This window comes from Lupinus angustifolius, chromosome LG06 (genome assembly GCF_001865875.1).
Source record: "Lupinus angustifolius cultivar Tanjil chromosome LG06, LupAngTanjil_v1.0, whole genome shotgun sequence".
Classification (NCBI taxonomy): Eukaryota; Viridiplantae; Streptophyta; class Magnoliopsida; order Fabales; family Fabaceae; genus Lupinus; species Lupinus angustifolius.
Window position 1 is genome coordinate 19774317 of NC_032014.1, and position 18553 is coordinate 19792869.

An 18553-nucleotide genomic window follows, 5' to 3' on the forward strand; every position below is an offset into this window, starting at 1 on the left:
ATATATATATATATATATATATAATATCAAACATTAAAGGAATGCATAAGTATGCCATAGATGACTTACGATATACAAGAGACTCAAGTCCAGGCCCAGCTGACATCTTGCAAAATTGGTTACTTGCTTATCCTCACACCTGCTGATGGTTCATCGTCAAAACAACTAAAACAATGCAAATGCACATTGAACGAGCTAAAGTTGGGCAGAGCAGGAAATAAAATGTCACAAATGAATTGAGTATTAACTTCAGAGATAGGTTTTAAAAGTTTATGGTGGTACTCAGTTTTAAAAACATTAGAACCAAGGTTGGCAAACTAGCGACTAACTTACTTATTTTTAAAATAACATGTACAAAACATCAATAACATCCATGCATAATATAATAACCTTCCCATGATCGATATTGCACATTCAAACTTTTTTTAAAGCAAACAAAAGGTTCAAGTGCTGTAAACAAAAATATGGAGATGTAATGGACAGCTATTAACACACATTGACAGGTAAATTCAGACCATAGCTGTTAACATGTGCTGTAAAATTTCTCAAAAGGGCATGAGATCCACGACATCAGTCAATTGGTACAAAGCAAAGGTTTATGTGCACTTAGCAGTTAGCACTTAGACAAAATTTCATTATCATCCATTTTAAAATGTGATCCACTTTGAACATAGTACACAACTACACACTGCACATTTTATTACTTCCACTCTTCCACAGTTCGACCCCCAATAGAATCAAATCCATACAAAAAGCAGAGTCAAAATGCATTTTAGATTTCATAATTCAGCCTAGCCAAATAAAGATCCTTATTGGAGTTTTGAAAATTGAAACCATAAATTAAAATTAAAAGAAATAACTTACAGAGAAATGGAGATGGAGGTTTGTCAAGAAATGTTTATCTTCATATGGCAAAGTAATAGAGATGAATTAAGATATATAGGTAGGCTTAAGCATAAGTTTCTTGTGATAACCATAAACCCATATGGGCAACAGCACGAAAACTCAGCAATAGACAATAACATTTCGAACGGAACTATGTCCCACAGCTCAGTAATCAATTAGATACTCCTAGTCTGTGCCAAAATATCAGCATGCAGTTACCTTCCCTAAGGATAGAGGAAACCGAACCAGATTCCATCGGTTTTATAAGAAAAAGTTAAATGGAATGGAAATCTTTTCCATTCCACCCCAAATTGGGTGTATGTAACCAGTAGAATGGAAACATCCAAACACAGGAAGATTACTCCTATTCCATTTTATCCCTTTCTTTCCATTTCCATCCCATTGTATTTCATTATCCTCAAAACTCCCAAACAAACAAATGGTTCTAATATAGGTAAAAAAAAAGGTCAACTTTTATGTAGTAACATGCACTTTTTTAAACTTTTCTAATTCAACTCTGGTCCAACGTGTATATACATGATGAAATTCAACATAGATAAGGTTTCTAATAGCTAAGCCATTGCCTATATCAAAAGTGAAACCAATTATATAGAATTTAAAATTCTAGTTACTATAACTTCATAGCAGGAAAAAAAAAAACTTGTAACATGGAAAATATGGTCCCTACTGCATTACCTAACAAAAGATTTAATTCCATCAACCTCATGAATTATTAAATAAAATCAGCATAGTAAAAAACGAGAGAAAAGGATTTCTGAAACATAGTCAAAGCGTGGTGAAACCAATAAAAGAAAAACAATAGCGAAAAACGAGAGAAATGAAACGCACCTTGGAGCGGTTGAGCAGAATGACGAAGGAGAGAAAGAGAGCGAATGAGAGAAATGTGTTTCTCAAGGCGATGTTAGAGGAGAGAGGTCAGTGAATTAGAGAACTGGGGACTAAAACAAAGGAATGAATGGAGACGGGGAAGGATGTTTCAATTTTTTGTCTCATTTATCAACAATTTGTTGATGAGAGTCTAACAAAACTATTCCTAATTTCATCTAAATATTATAGTCGCTTATATTATTATTTTTTTTGAACAAATTAAAAATGTATAATAATTCATTTTTTTCTCTTTAAAGAATAAGTTAACTTCCATGTACAAAAAAGATTCAATTATATTTGTGTTGAAGTTAATCTGGTTCTTAAATTGCGCTGAACTCGAACTAAAAAAAATAACTCCTATTGAACTTGAGTTGAGTTTCGAACTGAATAAATTCTTATCGACTTAAATCAAATTGAGTTTTGATTTGACTCGATTCAGCTCATTTTCAACCTACACACTAGACCAATAATCAAAGTTTGATTACTAAGAATTATAATTGTTGAGAAAGAGAATCGTATATACCAAAATAAATTAATTTCATACTCATTAATTAAGATAATACCTTATACCAAAAAATAAAGATGCATGGTACAATTCAATTCTGGTAATAAATCTATGTCTCTATGTGGATTATATAATCATATGTTTTAACTATCACAATCTATTTATATGATCTCTTGAATCTCGGATAATATGATCGGCATTTATAAGTATATATTTGATGTGATTGTATGTATCTATCCTTTAATGTTTATGCTTACATCATATGATATATTTAAGGAAAACACTAAGGATTTTGGACGAAAAATAGTATATCAAAACACTTTGAAAAGGCAATTAGTGCATTAAAAGCTATTTCTCAAAGGGTAGAATTCGTCTAAGAATGGATCTATTTGATCCAATGTATCATGCTAAGAAGATTGTTTGAAGAACATCATTGACACAATTGAAAACTGAAGTAGAACATTCACTACAAATATAAATACTGAAGACTTCAATATCAAAGATATATGTATAAACTCTTGTATAGAGAAAACGAAAGACAGAAAAAGCAAGAGAACTGAGTCCAAAGAAAATATCTAAAGAAAACTCTTGGGATAAAATTACAAACTCTAATCTGTTTAGAGAAGAACAAGCTCTCTATATGTAATTCTAAGCATAGTTTATCAAGCTGTATTATTAATTTAGAAATTATTCTTAATAAAGCAATAGTGGTAACATGATATATCGTAGTAGCTCTTCACTTTTTCCATGACCTAATAACAACTGGAATCCCCCACCTCTGATGGTTCCAAGAATTTGTTTGGGAAATGACCTGTTTGAAATAAGTGTACAATTGCATTAATGATTTCCTCACCAACAATATTCCAAGATGCATTGTAGAATTCATTGTTGCATCCAACAGGCTCAGGAGCATTTTATGAACAAATGGCTAAAAGTGTTGATAGAAATCACTGGTAGTGAAAGGTTGAATTAAATCATTTTGCTTGAATAACAAGATTGGTAATTTTAGATCTTTTATTTGTTGATGCAAGAATGCCTAGAAAGTAGAAAGTGACTAACATAAGTATTCCCAATTTCATCTAGATCCTATAGCCACTTTCCCTTAGTATTCATGACAGCAGAAATCTCATGTTTATCATACTTCTCTTTAAGTTACCGCGGAAGAATTTTGTACTCAAGTCTCCAAGTTCCTTCTGGTAAATATCCAAATTGCTCCTTATAAATTTTCACATGTACCATTTTAATCTTTCAAAAACTAAAGCTCCAAAATAGTATTTAGAGATTACAAATTTAAGCTAAAATAGTCTTTGTTAAGAGTCATACAAATACTAAAAATACTAATTTGACTTGTATTTGTTATTTTTTGGGATTATTTTGGATTTTTTTAATTTTTCATGTGAAAACACACAAAAATTAACAGGCCAAAATAGGACTTTTACTCTTTTGTTTTTGTTTTGGGAAGTTGTGTAATGATTATAAGAGTTCTAAGGTTTCGTAACTGCTAGTCGAGTACTATGTTTAAAGGATTATTCTGAAGTTTCACATTTAGACTTTTCAGAATTATTCTTGACTCATCATCCCTCAGCTCTAATCTGAAAACTGGGGTATATGTAATAGTGTAAAGATTGTTCATGCACTTTAATTTCAGTATAATTTTATGATAAAATATTATGATATCGTTTGATTCATGTAGTCGATCTCACCTAGTGAGATAAATGTTCAAATGTTGCTGTATAATTTTGTGATCTACTTCCACTTGTATGTGTGTTCAAAGTATACTTGATCAGTGGAAGGAACTGAGGTAACAACCTCAACATATTATAGAATTTGAAAGCCTTTCTTCTAGTGGTCTTGTATTTTTCAGGTTAATGATGATGGGAGAATGGTTTGGTACTCTAACAGGTGAGTACAATGCTTCTCAGTGAGTAAACAAAAATATTGAATGCTCATTACACAATGTTCTATCTGACCTGGAACATATTCTATTATCATCCAACCGGTTTACGAATTTCGATCACTCATTTTAAATGTCATTCCCCTCATGAACTTACTTAATATCTCGATTTCGACTAACTTGTTCTTCTGCCATATGTTTCCATTCCATTTCCACGTTTCAGAACTTGCGGTGCAAGTCAAGGAGAAGAGAGAATTGCAGTGCATGTGGAACTTTGCAATTTTAGTTCAACCATTCATCATTTCATTTCCAGAGACTGTGGAGCCTAATTTACTCAACAAAAGCATCAAGTGTAAAGAAAACTAGCTGAGATCATAATACACAAGCATTCTGAGAACTATTTCATCAGTATAAACAGATTTTTCGCTGCACTGATCACAATTTCCAAAACAAAAATTTGAAAAAAGCTACAGAATACCATGGAACAGCTTCATCACAAACTATATCATCTAATAATATACACAAAAAGGCAAAAGGAGTGGAACCTTTTTCCTTTAGGTCAATCTTAAACTAATTTTCTGTGATGTTGACGATGTCAGTATATGCCTAAGCCAGCTACCATGTGCATTTACATCAAAAAGGACCACCTGGAAGCTCTTCTGATTTATATCATGACTGCATACATACTAAAATCTGCAAGAACATTTCCAGTTACAACCAGAACTTCAATTAAAGGCAACCAGCGATTAACTGAATTCCACTATTCAAAACGTCACTGAATTCTTAAAGTTTTTTTGGTAAGGAACTAATCCATTCCGGGGTGTGTGGTTGCCCCTCCTAACAAGTGAGCTCCTAGAAATCGAACTCTTGACCTTTTGGCCTTTGAGATCTAGTGGAGTCTTACACTACTAGACCAACGAAATATAATTAAACTATTTGTGGAGAAACAGCTTAGACTAGCTATAGCTAAGCATATTTGAACACATTATAAATCAGTCTATACATTTCCTAGAAAGAAACCATGCAGCATTTTCTTTTAGGTAGTACTGAAAAATTGGAAAACGTGCTTAGCAGAGGTGGATTGTGTTGGATCTAAAAGATTACCTGAAACTATCTGTATTCTTGTCAAGCCATGTTTAAACACAAGTCAGTAAATATTCATAGTAATAATATCCCGTGTTATCAGCTAAACATCATATCATATTTATCGATGCTTGTGCTCGAGGCCTTGACCTCATGATTGTCTCATCACTATGCTTGATCCATTCCGAGAGTTTCCAGGGCTTTTGCCACTTCCATTTGAACTGTAGCAGCCATTGATGATGACTTCTCTTCCACCTCCAAAGCTTTCCAGCTTGTCCTATAGCTACTAGCCTTTTTGATGATAACTCTCCCAAGGGTATCATCTGAATATAAATCATTACTACTTAATTGAAAAACAAAATAAGATCATCAGAGAAACAGAATGAAACATACCTTTTGTGCATCATCCACAAATGTGAGTGACTCCCTGGCTGACCCGTTAACAACTCCAGGGCTGAATTTGAGTTGCTTTGGTGCAGGAAGTGACATGGGAGACAATGGACCACTCATTTCATCGGCCAGGTGTTTCAAGGACCGTGATTTTTCCTGTTGGTTTCAGTCAGAAACTTAATATAATTTGGGTTCAGCGGTTAACATATAAAGGTCAAGAACTTTATCCAATCTTCAATTTTGGCTTCTCGTGGTAAACTACTTAAAAACTAGTTAGTACTACTCTTTACTATTTAGCTGTCTAATCTGATGTAGGAATTAAAACATTTTGCCATTCAAGCTCATGCTAATCACTGATAAAATGAATGAAACCTTACCAATTCTGTCGGTGTATTCAATGCGACGATAGCAGCTTGTTCACAAGTTTTTTGCTCTGTCATAAGTTCTTTTCTCTGTGCTTCACTTTGTTGTAGTAGTGTTACAAGCTCACTTAGTTGTTCTTTCAAGTCCTTAAGTTCCACATGCTTTTCCCACAACTGGCATCTGTTAAAGACAAAACAAAAGGTAGAATGTATATTTAATTAAGTAAAAAATACCCAGGTAAAACACACTTCAGATTGAATCATCTCAAGAGAAAGGAATGTATCATATCAACAGTATTTAACAGATTGCTTAGATTTTCTTCAGGAACTTGGCAATGAATTACTTGTTCCTTGGATTCTTTACAAAAGAAAAATCATGTCAAAAAACTAACTTGATAACTCTAATGTCTAGGCAACTGATATAAATTAAACTAGAAAATTTAATCAGATCCTCAGAAGATTTTGAAAGCACCTAGTTTCTGCTGTAGCATTGAACAAATACTGAAGCACATTCTTCGCATCTCCCATTGAACGTAGCTGATTCCAACGCTCACGGTTATTTAGTGTGCGTTCCCTTTCTTCTGCCCCAGTAAGTTGTGAAGCCATGGATTTCAAAGCAACTGAGGACATGCCTAGCATGTTTTCAAGAGAGGATATTCTTGCCACTTTTACACCTGGTGACATGGATAACAATCTAACAAATGGGAAAAACGCACGTTAAAGAAACAGCACAATGCTCCAAATAGAAGAAGAAAGACACCCTTCACACAGTGATGCATGAATTTTTTTCTACCTGGAATATCTGCTCCTATGTGTGGAGATACTTTGCCCATATGAAAATTGATCCACTTGTTTCAGTAAAGCCAACTCTTCTTCCAGTGCAGCTTGGCTGAAAAAAATTTCCAATCAGTTGTAGAAAGAAAATATAGTTTCGGTATGTGATATATATTACCTAAGGAAAAAGAAAATGTGAGAAACAATTGTGATCACATACAATTGCTTTTGTTTATCAAATTCAGCGCGAACTTCATGCACATGCACCATGACCTCAAGCTCTTGATCAAGCCACCTGTGGAGGGATTTCTCGTTCACCTAGACATACAAGTTAGGTTTAAATTGTTTAAAAAAAAATTATTTTAAACAGTAAATAACAGAAAAGTAAGTTGAAGGTTGTGATAATGAGCTCTATAAACACCCAAGTTTTAATATGTAGGGAAAGAAATTAAAAAGCATGATTTCATTAAATTAAACCGAAAACAGCTTGTTAGCCTGATATAATATAAATAAAAAGACTATCTTAAATTCCTCAATGAATGCACAAGGATTGGATTGGTTAAAGGCAGATAAAAACTAAGTAGCTGAGTTGTTTTATTGGAACAAATAGCATAACTTATAAGCTAAAGTATTCATTATTGATCATTACCTTCCCTGGCTGTAGATGTCCATTTGCATACACTGAAATATACAGCAAAAAATTAGGAAACCAGAAAACGTAAAAAGAAATTAATACCAGGTTATGTTCTACCAGAGTTTTCATGCAGCGAATATTTGCGGGCATCCAACAATTCTTTTAGCCTTTTTGTAGCCATTGTTGCTTCCTCTGTCTTTCTTTGAAGGACCTGAAAAGAATGATTAGAATGAGTTATAACAGCTGCTACAAATTGTCTAAATCACAATGTGAAAATGAGAAGCCTTCTTCTATAGGTATGGTTTTTACACTCAATCTACTTCATTCTTACTCAATCACAATGACAATGACAATGGCAATTTTAGATCTGATTCAGATTCCTAGCAATCTGAAAATGAGCAAGGAAATGATAAAACTTAGATCTTCAGTTTACCATTTTTTGCCTCTGGTTTAGAGCCTCAAGTTTATGCATTTCATACTCATTTCTTCTTCCCTCCTTTTTCAACTGCTTAAAATAAAAGCCAATATTAAAATTAGAGTAGTATGAAACAAGCACACAAATTACTCCAAGCTTTAAGCACCGCAACGTGATTAATGTTTAGAGGACAACACCACTGCAAAATAGAAAATCTCCACTGATCAATAAGCAAAAGGAATAAAACTTTGAGATAAACTCATAAAAGAACAGTGTGAACCAAGTAGAAAAGACAGAAACATAAGAATATATTCAAATTCCAGATCAAAACAAAGGTTCGTTAGCATCAATAAACTCGCTTCATAAGAAATAGAAGCCAGAAACAGGAATTTATTTCAAAACAACAACAACCAAGCCTTAATCACACTAGGTGGGGTCACTATATGGATCAAACTACATCATAATGTTCTATCATAAATCATGTTCATTTCAAAACAATCTTTCGTAATCTTATCGCCTATGGTTGTTTTAGCCTCCCTCTTCCTCTAGGAATTGGGGTAACTTTCATATGATTTACTCTCCTTACTGGGGTTCTAATAATCTCCACACATGTCCAAACCACCTAAGGCGTGACTCTACCATGTTTTCTATAATGAATAGTTAAAACCATGGATTCCACTATTTGATGTGATAAGAAGCACATAAAGATTACAAACACACCATTAAACAAATTTTGTATGCCATGTGCTGAGACAAAACATGGACTTCGAAAAGCATGCACAATCAATAGAGTCTCAAGTTGATCATAGACAATATGAAATTTCTTTGCACTTTTAAGACTAGAAAACACAATCTTTATCAAAGTAAGCAAACGACCTGGAGTAACTCCTTCTCACGATAAGTCTTCCATTGTCGAAATTGTTCTGCCTCTCGCTTCATTTTATGCTGCAACTGAACCTGCAATATATATAAATACAAATGTAAGGTATGTAGCAAGAATTTTAACAACTAATTAGCTCAGATAACGGAAACTGGCCTTCTGAGACTTTAGATATTGTATTTCAGCTTGCAGTCTTTTTGCAGCTTCTTCAATCTTCTGCTTTTGTTTTAGTAGCTGCACCTGGCTTTCTTGTTTTTTCTTGAGGTCTAAAATCTGATGTTAATATTTAAAAGCAAATAAATAAATCAAAAAATCATTTAGAACGATAACCTCGTGACTTTAGACAGACAACAAGTGGAAATTCACCTGTGCTTCCAGTGCTTTCAATTTTTGGACACGAACATCTTGAGTTTTCTGCACTCCATCACAATTAGCAGCAAGTTTTTCTACCTCATGCAACAAACAGTCCCTTTCTTTCTGTCATTATCATTCAAAATCAATCACTAGGGTAAAATAGAGACTTAGCCCTTGTGTGGCATTTGATAGCTATTTATTTAAATTTAAATATGTCCAGTCCAACCTGCACTGTTCTTTTCTCTTCCTCAAGTTCCATAATTTTCTTCCCAAAATGCTGTTTGAGTGCTTCAATGTCGACTCCAATAAGATTCATCTCAGACTGCCAGAAAAAAAATATGAAATTCAGTTTAAGTTGAAATTTCACCTATACACATTGATCATAACCAAGGATTGTATGGCAAAAAAGGGAATAATATTCGCCCATACAAGGAATAATATATAGTTAAACACACATAACAAATAGATTCTCTTTGTGGTCCAGTGATATTAGCATGTGGATCAATTAAATAACCAACTAGCACATTCTTGTTTTACCCTTCCTCGATGATAGAAGTTACTGACTTGAATAATACTTCAAATTCTCTTGTACATGATTTCCGTAACCTAGACATAGGGCACTAAGGTTGTTTCTGACAGTGTCAACAATACACGGATATATAGATTCGCAAGTTCACATCGCTACCATCAAACTGTAAGTTATAGCATAAAATGGAATCTGAGACATATTAAGTAAATTGAAGCTTGATTTCCTAAGGAAGCATTTATGATTGCTCATATATACAATTTTGAAATAAATAATTAAAAGAAAACCTCTTTCTGCTCTAAGCACTTATTTAACTCATTCATCTCTTTATCCATTCTATTTTGCAAGAGTACATGTTCCAGCTCTTTTGCTGCTTCACCAGTTTCCCTCGAATCCTCACCTGCCAAAATGGGGAAAAAAGTGAATGTCTCAATATTGAAGAGTTGGCCATAAGCCCAAAGTGGAAGAATTTCTCTCAGACATGGCTATGTCCCATTATTGATGAATATGCACCTGCCATATATGAAGTAGTAAAATCTCTATGTACTAGGAACTAGAAGAGCTTATATATTCTTCCGGAAAGAAGGGGTGGGGGAAATGAGTCATCTATTTCCTCTCTCCTCTTCTAGGTTCCAATATCCAATACATCTAAAATCTTATTATCAGATCCAAACAAAGCTAAATGAATGTCTACCTGATATACTTTCAGCCATGGGAAGGTCAGATGAATCTGAGCTCTGTAACTGCCTCTCAAGCCCATCAGTTTTCTCATGATAAATATGTCCATCCTGCGGAGAAAAATGACATCAAGTACTAGTTGTTTGTAATTTTTAGGAAACAAAATTAACATACATCCATAGCCATATATAATCAATAGTGTCAAGTCCATCTAATCATGTGGGTGGTATTTATATAAACCAAAACAAGAAAATGTAGTAGACAAGCATTTGATGTTTTTCCTATTTACATACTAGTTCATCTATTTCACTTCTCCCGACAAAAGCACATCTGCTGCGATATTCATGAAGTTTTCGACAGAGGTCCTCATTAGTTGCTTCAAGCCAAGCAATCCTTTGCCTAAGGACCTGCACATGAAGAGTATCACGCTATATATAAATTATAAAACTCAACTAATCTCATGCAAATTTAAAGTGCAAGTTTCAATCATGATAATGTACCCGTAATTCATCAGATGGAGCTCCTCCTCGAGCACAAAGTTCATCCTGCAAGTATTTTAACTGCTGGCGCATTTGCTGCATCTCATTGGATATAAAATCTCGATTAGCCTGTAAAATTAACAATAAAGATTGTAACATTTCAAACTTGAACAGGTCAAATTTCCTCATCTTTCTAAGGCAAAGAATGGGACAATAACTTAAAGTAACCAAAAATCATGGAAACTTACAACAGGCTTATTTTGAATATTGCGTGCACGATTTGCATACTTTAGAGTATTAAGACTCTCCTCGGCATTGATGTCTGCAGGGCTAATGCAAGCTGGAAAGAAGGGAAGCATTTTGTGATTGAAAACATTTTAGTTTAAATTGAGGAAAGAATATTATAATTATATCTATATATATGATTCAAATTCATCTTGTTTGTAATGGACATAACTAATGTAACTGATGCTCAACCAACATGTCTTATATGGTGTAAACAAATAACGCGCCCCTACAGTTTTTTGTTGTTGCAGTAGACCTATTTAGTCGTTCTCTTTCTGTGTTATTATCTCGATAAAAAAGGATTAGTATAAATGGCATATAAAAAAGGCATTCTCTTACAATATAAGAAGAATAAAGTTTATAATAGGAAGAACATTTCATACTTTCAGTGGATTTCAACAAGGGTAAATAAGGATATCCTTAAATACTAACGTTTGTAGCCATGAGTCAAATTTGTGCAGTAATTACCTATCATGACAGTCTTGCTGTTTCCACCAAGTGAATCCTGCATCAAGGACCAGTGAGGCAGATAAAAAGAGTCTTAGAGATTGAAGTTACCTTGATCTCACAAACTTTTATAAACTTAACTAGTATATCAAATGACCAAATGTTACTCTAACCTGTAAAAGTCGAGTTAGTTTGCTATCCCGATAAGGAACATGTGCACCCTCCTTTCTCTTTTTCTCATCCCCCAGTGCACTTATGACATTACCAAGTGCAAGAAGACCTTTATTGATGTGTATGCCTATTGACCCAAAAAAAAGATTTAGATAATGTCCCTAAAAAGTCCATGTCTTCATTTATTATAACGACGAGGCTGACAGTATTTTAAAACAAAAGCATGCTAGGAATTCATGTTAATCATGTATCACCAACCTTCCTGTAAACGAAGACCATCAGAGCCTGTTCTTTTAGCTCGTTCGGATCCAGCTAGATCTACCAGATGGAGCTTCCCAGAAATGTACTCTTCACCCATATCTTCCTCTGAAGTGTAATTGCTCGAAGAAATTGAATGAAGTTTGCGCATCTGTTCTAATGTAATTGTGAAGATGGCATGTGACCGACTAATACAAGCAAAAGGGGAGCCACAAGTTACTAGATTATAACAACCAAGCCTTAGTCCCACTAGGTAGGATCGGCTACATGGATCGAACAAAGTCATAATACTCTATCATAAATCATGTCCACAATTTACTAGATTGTCCAGATTAAAACTTGTGTAAACCAAAAACATGAGACTTTTCTATCACTCAAATTTGTTGTTTATGTTTAGAATCCAATGGAAACTACAGTAAAAAGTTATACTTACGCAATCAATGGAAAATAATAAAGAAAGAACCAATACAGAAGCAGTACTTAGAAAACTGTCCCACACCAAATACTTGGTAATTGATAAATATGAATGATACTAAATTCTAATGAGGTTGGTCCAAGTAATTTTTCCTTGCTATTGAGATAACACCATTTAGAAAAGTCATCTGATTTTCTGATATGAAGAATGATTTTGCATTCAGTGCTCACCTTTCTCATACAATGAACACAATTTGGAAGTTATAATTACTTGAATTGCTTATATTGTACATGGTGGTGGTGTCAGCATGAAATGGTTTTGAAAAGAAAGAATTTTAAATTTCACACCCCATGGCATATCACCATACCACTCTGATAACACCGGTACAAGAATCACAGAAATGAAGAAGAAAGATTTCACAATCGATTCGGAATCAATTCGATTCCGAGTACTAATACCTCATTTATTACTTGAAGAGTGGAGAAGATTACAAGATGAACCCCAATCGATTCCCCGAATCAATTGCACGTTACAAGATTAATTCCCTGAATCAATCCCTCACCTCTACTCAATTCTTAAAAGCTACCTATAATAATCCCCCTATCTCCTATGTATAGCTTTCTGCCCCAAGCTTCCTAAACTGCTTCGGCAGTTACAGCAACACTGCTTTGGCAGTCATAGTTGTCACGTCACACTGCCACGTGGCCTCCTCCGATACACCCTAGTGATGGGTGGTCTCCCCTGCATCCTATCAATACCCATCCAAAAGACTCAACTTGTCCTCAAGGGCAAATTGAGGAAAAGCTTCTTGCATTTGAGCCGCTGACTCCCAGGAATTTTCACACTCCGGAAAACCTTCCCATTGCACCAACACCTCAACATCTCCATTTTGATCAACACGGTGTTATAGGATTGTCGCCAGCTGCACTTTCAATTCCAACTCCTCGGACAACATCAACGGAAGAGGTTGAGACTGTTGAGCCAGTTTCAGAGCTTTCTTCAACAAAGAAACATGAAACACGGGGTGGACCCGTGTATGCTCCGGCAATGTCAATCGGCAAGCTACAGGTCCAATGCGTTCCAATGCGTTCCAAGATCCGGTAAGGGCCATAGAACTTAGCCGCCAGGTTGGCCTAAGGTCTGGAAGCTAAAGTCTTCAACCTGTAAGGTTGCAGTTTCAGGAATACCCAATCTCCAACCTCAAACTCCACCTCCCGTCTATGTTTATCTGCCTGGGCCTTCATTAGATCTTGGGCACGTAACAGATTCTGCCTCAACTCTTGAATCTCATCTCGGGCAACCAAGAGCTGATTTACTTCCTCAACCTTTGACGTAAAAGTACACCCCTTAATCAAGGTCGGAGGATCCCTCCCATACAAGGCCTTTAAAGGAGTCATACCTGTAGAAACGTTATTAGTAGTGTTAAACCAAAATTCTGCCCATGAAAGTCATTCAACCCACTTCTTCGGCTTAGGCCCTGCAAAGCATCGAATATATGTTTCCAATCCGCGATTCACCACCTCAGTTTGCCCATCCGTTTGAGGATGGTAAGCCGTGTTGTACTTCAATCGAGTACCTGCCAACCGGAGTACTTTTGGCGTTGACAAACATCACATGCCTCGATATACTGCTTCACATAACCATGCATGCCGTCCCAATAGAAGAAACCCGAAACCCGCTTGTAAATGCGGAATAACCCGGAGTGACCCCCGACTACACTGTCGTGACACTTAGCTAAGATCAGAGGTAACTTGTCAGATGTCTTGGGCAGAACCAACCTCCCCTTATACAACAATCACCCTGTCTAAAATTGGAACCCCGGATGAGACTCGGGATTTTCTACCAAATGCTGGATTACCTTCCTCTACTTAGGTTCTTGCTGAACCTCTTGGAACCAACCCTCGGCATCTCCAACATTTATCACTGAGAGTGCCGAATAATAGGCCTTCCTCGATAACGCGCCACATAATTCTCCCTTCCGGGTTTGAACTGAATCTCAAAATCCAACGCAATGAGTTTTACCGCCCATTTAAACTATTCCTCACTCAATAGCCTCTGATCTGTAAGGAATTTCAAACTTCGTTGGTCCGTTTTAATAACAAAGTGGCGACCCAACAAGTAATGCTTCCACTTCTGCACGGCCTGAACCAACGCCATCAACTCTCATTCATAAATCGATTTGAGCTAGGATCTCGCTGATAACCCCTTACTCCAGAAAACTAAAGGGCGACCTTCTTGCATCAACACGGCCCCAATTCCCTTACTGGAAGTATCAGTTTCTAACACAAAGGTCTTCGAGAAGTCGGGCACGACCAACATCGGTAAACTGACCATGGCCATCTTGAGGGTCTGAAAGGCCTGAGTGGCTTCTTCGGTCCACACGAAGTTATCTTTTTCCAATAAATCCGTGAGAGATTTGGCAATTCTCCCATACCCTTGCACAAACCTACGGTAATAACCTGTGAGGCCCATAAACTCTTCACATCACGGGGTATTGGCCAAGAACTCATAGTGGCCACTTTAGACTCATCCGCGGCCACTCCAGAACGAGAGATAATATGGCCCAAATATTCTAAACTGGGTTTAACAAAACTGCATTTCTTCCTGTTGACCTTCAACGCATGGACCTGCAACATGGTCAACACCTCCTGTAACTACTTTTCGTGAGATTCCTCATCAGGACTGTTAACCAGAATATCGTCGAAGAAAACCAAAGCAAATCTCCACAAGTAGGACCGTAATACCTCGTTCATGAGAGCTTGAAAGGTCGAAGGAGCATTCATGAGGCCGAAAGGCATCACAACAAACTCATAATGACCTTCATGGGTTCAAAAAACAGTCTTCTCCACATCCTCACTCCGCATCCGAATATGATGATACCCAGATTTCAAATCTAATTTGGTGAAAACTATGGCCCCTCTAATCTCATCCAATAACTCCTCAATAGTCGGGATAGGGAATTTATTTGGAATGGTCACCTTGTTTAGGGCCCGATAATCGACACAGAACCTCCAACCCCCATCCTTCTTTTTCACCAAAATGACAAGACTAGACTAAGGACTGATGCTATGCTGAATCACCTCTGACCCCAACATCTCCCTAACCAAGCCTTCGATCTCTGTTTTCTGATAGTGAGGATATTTGTACAGTCTAATATTGGGGATAGCTGCCCCCTCAATCAGATGTATGGCATGATCCTGCCTTCGTACCGGTGGTAAACCTGTAGGATCTGTGAATAACTCTTCAAAATCCTCGAGCACTTGCAACATACGGATCAGAGTGCTCTCAACCTCTTCCTTTCTCGGACCTGATGATTCACAATGCATGATCAACCCTTCACCCTCTGCTCGAATGACCTGCAACAAAGCACCATATAAGACCTCGGTTTTGGCCAAGGCTGGGTTTCCGGTAATACGGATCGACTTTTGGCCTTGCTTGATCGTGAGCTCCAATTTACCAAAATCAGCTTGGACCTCACCCAATCCAGATAGCCACTCCAAACCCAACACCATATCAACCCCTTTGAGACTGAAGAGGTATAAGTCTTGGATCACTTCCAGATTCTGTATCTGGAAAGATAAATGCGCGCATTTCCCCATACATTTCACCTTACGCCCATCTCCTACCTCCACCATATAAGAGGTAGTATTCTGAACCAATAGATTCAACTCCTGCACAACCTCATGAGCTATGAAGTTGTGAAAAGCCCCATAGTCAATGAGGACAACCACCTTTCTCCCCATTAACACCCCCTCTACCTTCCATGAATGGGTCGTAGTGAACCCGATAACCTCAGATTATGTACCATCGGTACGTCTATACTGTCTTCCTCTATATCGTCCTCATCTTCCTCTTCTTCCTCCAAAATAAGCATTCGAAATTGCCTATTTTTACACTGATCATCTCTAGTAAAAGGCTCATCACATCGAAAACATAGCCCTTTTTCACGCCTTTCCCTCACCTCAGCGTTGGTCAAATGCTTGAACTCTCCCCCTCTTGGCTGAATCACTTCACTGATGGGTTTCGGTGCAGAATGTCCAACTGTATTACTCCCCCCGAAGTTGTTCTGCTTCCCTTCCCCCATCGGTTTCGATTCCACCGTTATCGTTCTGGAATAAGGGTTTGTCCTTTGGTTTCCTCCGGTACGGCTTGCATACCCAAACGAGCCCCTCCTACTTAAGATTGCATTCTTCTGCTCAATCAATAGCACCTTTTGGATTATATCGGATAAGGATTGTAACTCATACAACTTCACCTCGGTGCAAAGCTCTTCTTTCAACCCATTCAGAAATATCCCCATGGTGAATTCCGGATTGATGCTTCTCAATGCCCCAACATACTTCTCAAAATCCTCAACAAATTCTTCAACGAACCTGGTTTGTTTGAGGGTGAGTAACTACTCAAACGGATTCTGAATCATCGAAGGTTGGAATCTTCGAACCACTACAATCTTGAATCCTTCCTAATTCAGCATCGGGTTGCATTTTTCCCACCAATGGTACCAACTCAATGCCTTCCCTTCAAGTTGCATAACTGTGGCCTGCATTTTCTCCCCTTCTGTAAGCTCCTTCAACTGGAAATACCTCTCCAATCGATGAGTCCATCCATACGCATCTTCGCCGAAGAAGATTGGAATTTCCAATTTCCTCCATATTTCCCGCCTAAACTCTCCTCCACCGTGAATGCCTTCCCGGAAGTCGTTTCTGCCTCGGTTACCCCCTCGAAACTCATTCCCTTCGTGAATCTCCTGTCGGAACTCGAATTCATTGCGTGCACCCCCTCGGAATTCATTTCCGATCTGTTCTCATGTACGGTTTTCATGTCTAGCACGAACTCTGCGTCGGAATTCATTTCCGCCGAGAACGCCTTCCCGGAACTTATCTTCCTGGTGAGCTTCTCTTCCCCGACGAACTTCATTGCCACGGGAGTCATCCCTTCTGCCGTGAATTTCCCCGCGCGACTCCTCTCTTCCGCGAAAGTCCTTCCTGCGAGGAACTCCGTTGCCACGGGAGTCGTCTCGGTCTCGCGGCTCCTTCTCTCGTCGCGATTGCGACGGATTCCTTCGTTAATGGAACTCGCGGCGTCGCCGCCGTGATCGGCTTCGGCACTGAAAACGTATCGGTCCATCTTCGCGGTCATTTCCACCATTTGTTCCTCATGTTTCTTCACCAATGATTCTGCCAATTCCAATCTCATTCTCATCTCTTCCCTTTCTTGTTCCCAATCCTCTTCGGAACGTGACATACTTCCAATCTTCATGAATTTATGGCGAAACAGCAGCGGTTTTCAGGGCACCGGAATCGGTGCTCTGATACCAGTGATAACACCGTACAAGAATCACATAAATGAAGAAGAAAGATTTCACAATCGATTCAGAATTAATTCGATTCTGAATACTAATACCTCGTTTATTGCTTGAAGAATGGAGAAGATTACAAGATGAACCCTAATTGATTCCCCGAATTAATTGCACGTTACAAGATTAATTCCCTGAATAAATCCCTCTTCTCTACTCAATTCTTAAAAGCTACCTACAATAACTCTCCCTATCCCCTATTTATAGCTTCTGCCCCAAGCTTCCTAAACTGCTTCGGCAGTTATAGCAACACTGCTTTGGCAATTATAGTTGCCACGTCACACTGCCACGTGGCCTCCTCCGATACACCCTAGTGATGGGTGGTTTCCCCCGCATCCTGTCACAGTCCTCACAAGTGAGTCTTTTTTAGAACTAATCCTTTTCGGATGCGTGGCTACCCCTCCCAACAAGTTCGCTCCCGGGAATCGAATCCTTGACCTTTTGGTCATCCTGTGGATCTAGTAGGGTCTTATACCAATGGACTAACACCTTGTTGGTAATGTAGATAAGTCCATTGAGCAACGTTTATCAATTTGGGGAAAAGAAATGCTGAAAGCTGATTATTTACCTGGACTGCTTGTTCATATTTGTACTTCCTGTTGCCCTACTTAAAGAACCATGCTCCAAGCAAGCAGCCATCTCCTGTAATGTACTTACAGCAACTTCGGTTGATCCTGCCAATGTTATTGCTCCATTTGATGTTTCACGAATTTGAATCGGTGACCTCCCAGGAACTTTACCAGAATGGCCATTAGACGTTTCTGTTTTTCCTAAAGATTCTGTATCCAACAAGTCCCTCACCTCTTCCTTCAAAATCTTCAAAATCAAATTCACAATTATGCCTCCATAAACAACAAGAATTCAAAAAAAGATT

General features: G+C 37.5%; 2 protein-coding genes across 5 annotated transcripts in view; both read right to left on the reverse strand.

Annotated features, from left to right (window-relative positions):
- Window positions 1-142, reverse strand: part of LOC109350128 (sm-like protein LSM8) — a 2349-nt gene extending 2207 nt beyond the window's left edge. For both annotated transcript variants that reach the window (XM_019591270.1, XM_019591269.1), the window contains exon 1: window positions 70-142. In XM_019591270.1, the coding sequence (XP_019446815.1) occupies window positions 70-106 (37 nt within the window). In that variant the 5' untranslated portion in view covers window positions 107-142. The remainder of the gene's footprint in view (window positions 1-69) is intronic.
- Window positions 5212-18553, reverse strand: part of LOC109350129 (kinesin-like protein KIN-4A) — a 17248-nt gene continuing 3906 nt past the window's right edge. For 2 of the 3 annotated variants that reach the window (XM_019591272.1, XM_019591274.1), the window contains 22 exons: window positions 18248-18495; window positions 11909-12096; window positions 11653-11777; window positions 11501-11537; window positions 10996-11087; window positions 10769-10876; window positions 10562-10675; window positions 10285-10378; window positions 9878-9990; window positions 9291-9386; window positions 9077-9187; window positions 8867-8983; window positions 8707-8787; window positions 7849-7920; window positions 7533-7626; window positions 7431-7462; window positions 7002-7099; window positions 6801-6896; window positions 6480-6701; window positions 6023-6188; window positions 5649-5801; window positions 5295-5578 (listed from right to left, as the gene is read on the reverse strand). In XM_019591272.1, the coding sequence (XP_019446817.1) occupies window positions 5366-5578; window positions 5649-5801; window positions 6023-6188; window positions 6480-6701; window positions 6801-6896; window positions 7002-7099; window positions 7431-7462; window positions 7533-7626; window positions 7849-7920; window positions 8707-8787; window positions 8867-8983; window positions 9077-9187; window positions 9291-9386; window positions 9878-9990; window positions 10285-10378; window positions 10562-10675; window positions 10769-10876; window positions 10996-11087; window positions 11501-11537; window positions 11653-11777; window positions 11909-12096; window positions 18248-18495 (2670 nt within the window). In that variant the 3' untranslated portion in view covers window positions 5295-5365. Of the gene's footprint in view, window positions 5579-5648; window positions 5802-6022; window positions 6189-6479; window positions 6702-6800; window positions 6897-7001; window positions 7100-7430; window positions 7463-7532; window positions 7627-7848; window positions 7921-8706; window positions 8788-8866; window positions 8984-9076; window positions 9188-9290; window positions 9387-9877; window positions 9991-10284; window positions 10379-10561; window positions 10676-10768; window positions 10877-10995; window positions 11088-11500; window positions 11538-11652; window positions 11778-11908; window positions 12097-18247; window positions 18496-18553 lie in introns of all 3 variants that reach the window. The other variant, XM_019591273.1, reaches the window with a different exon arrangement.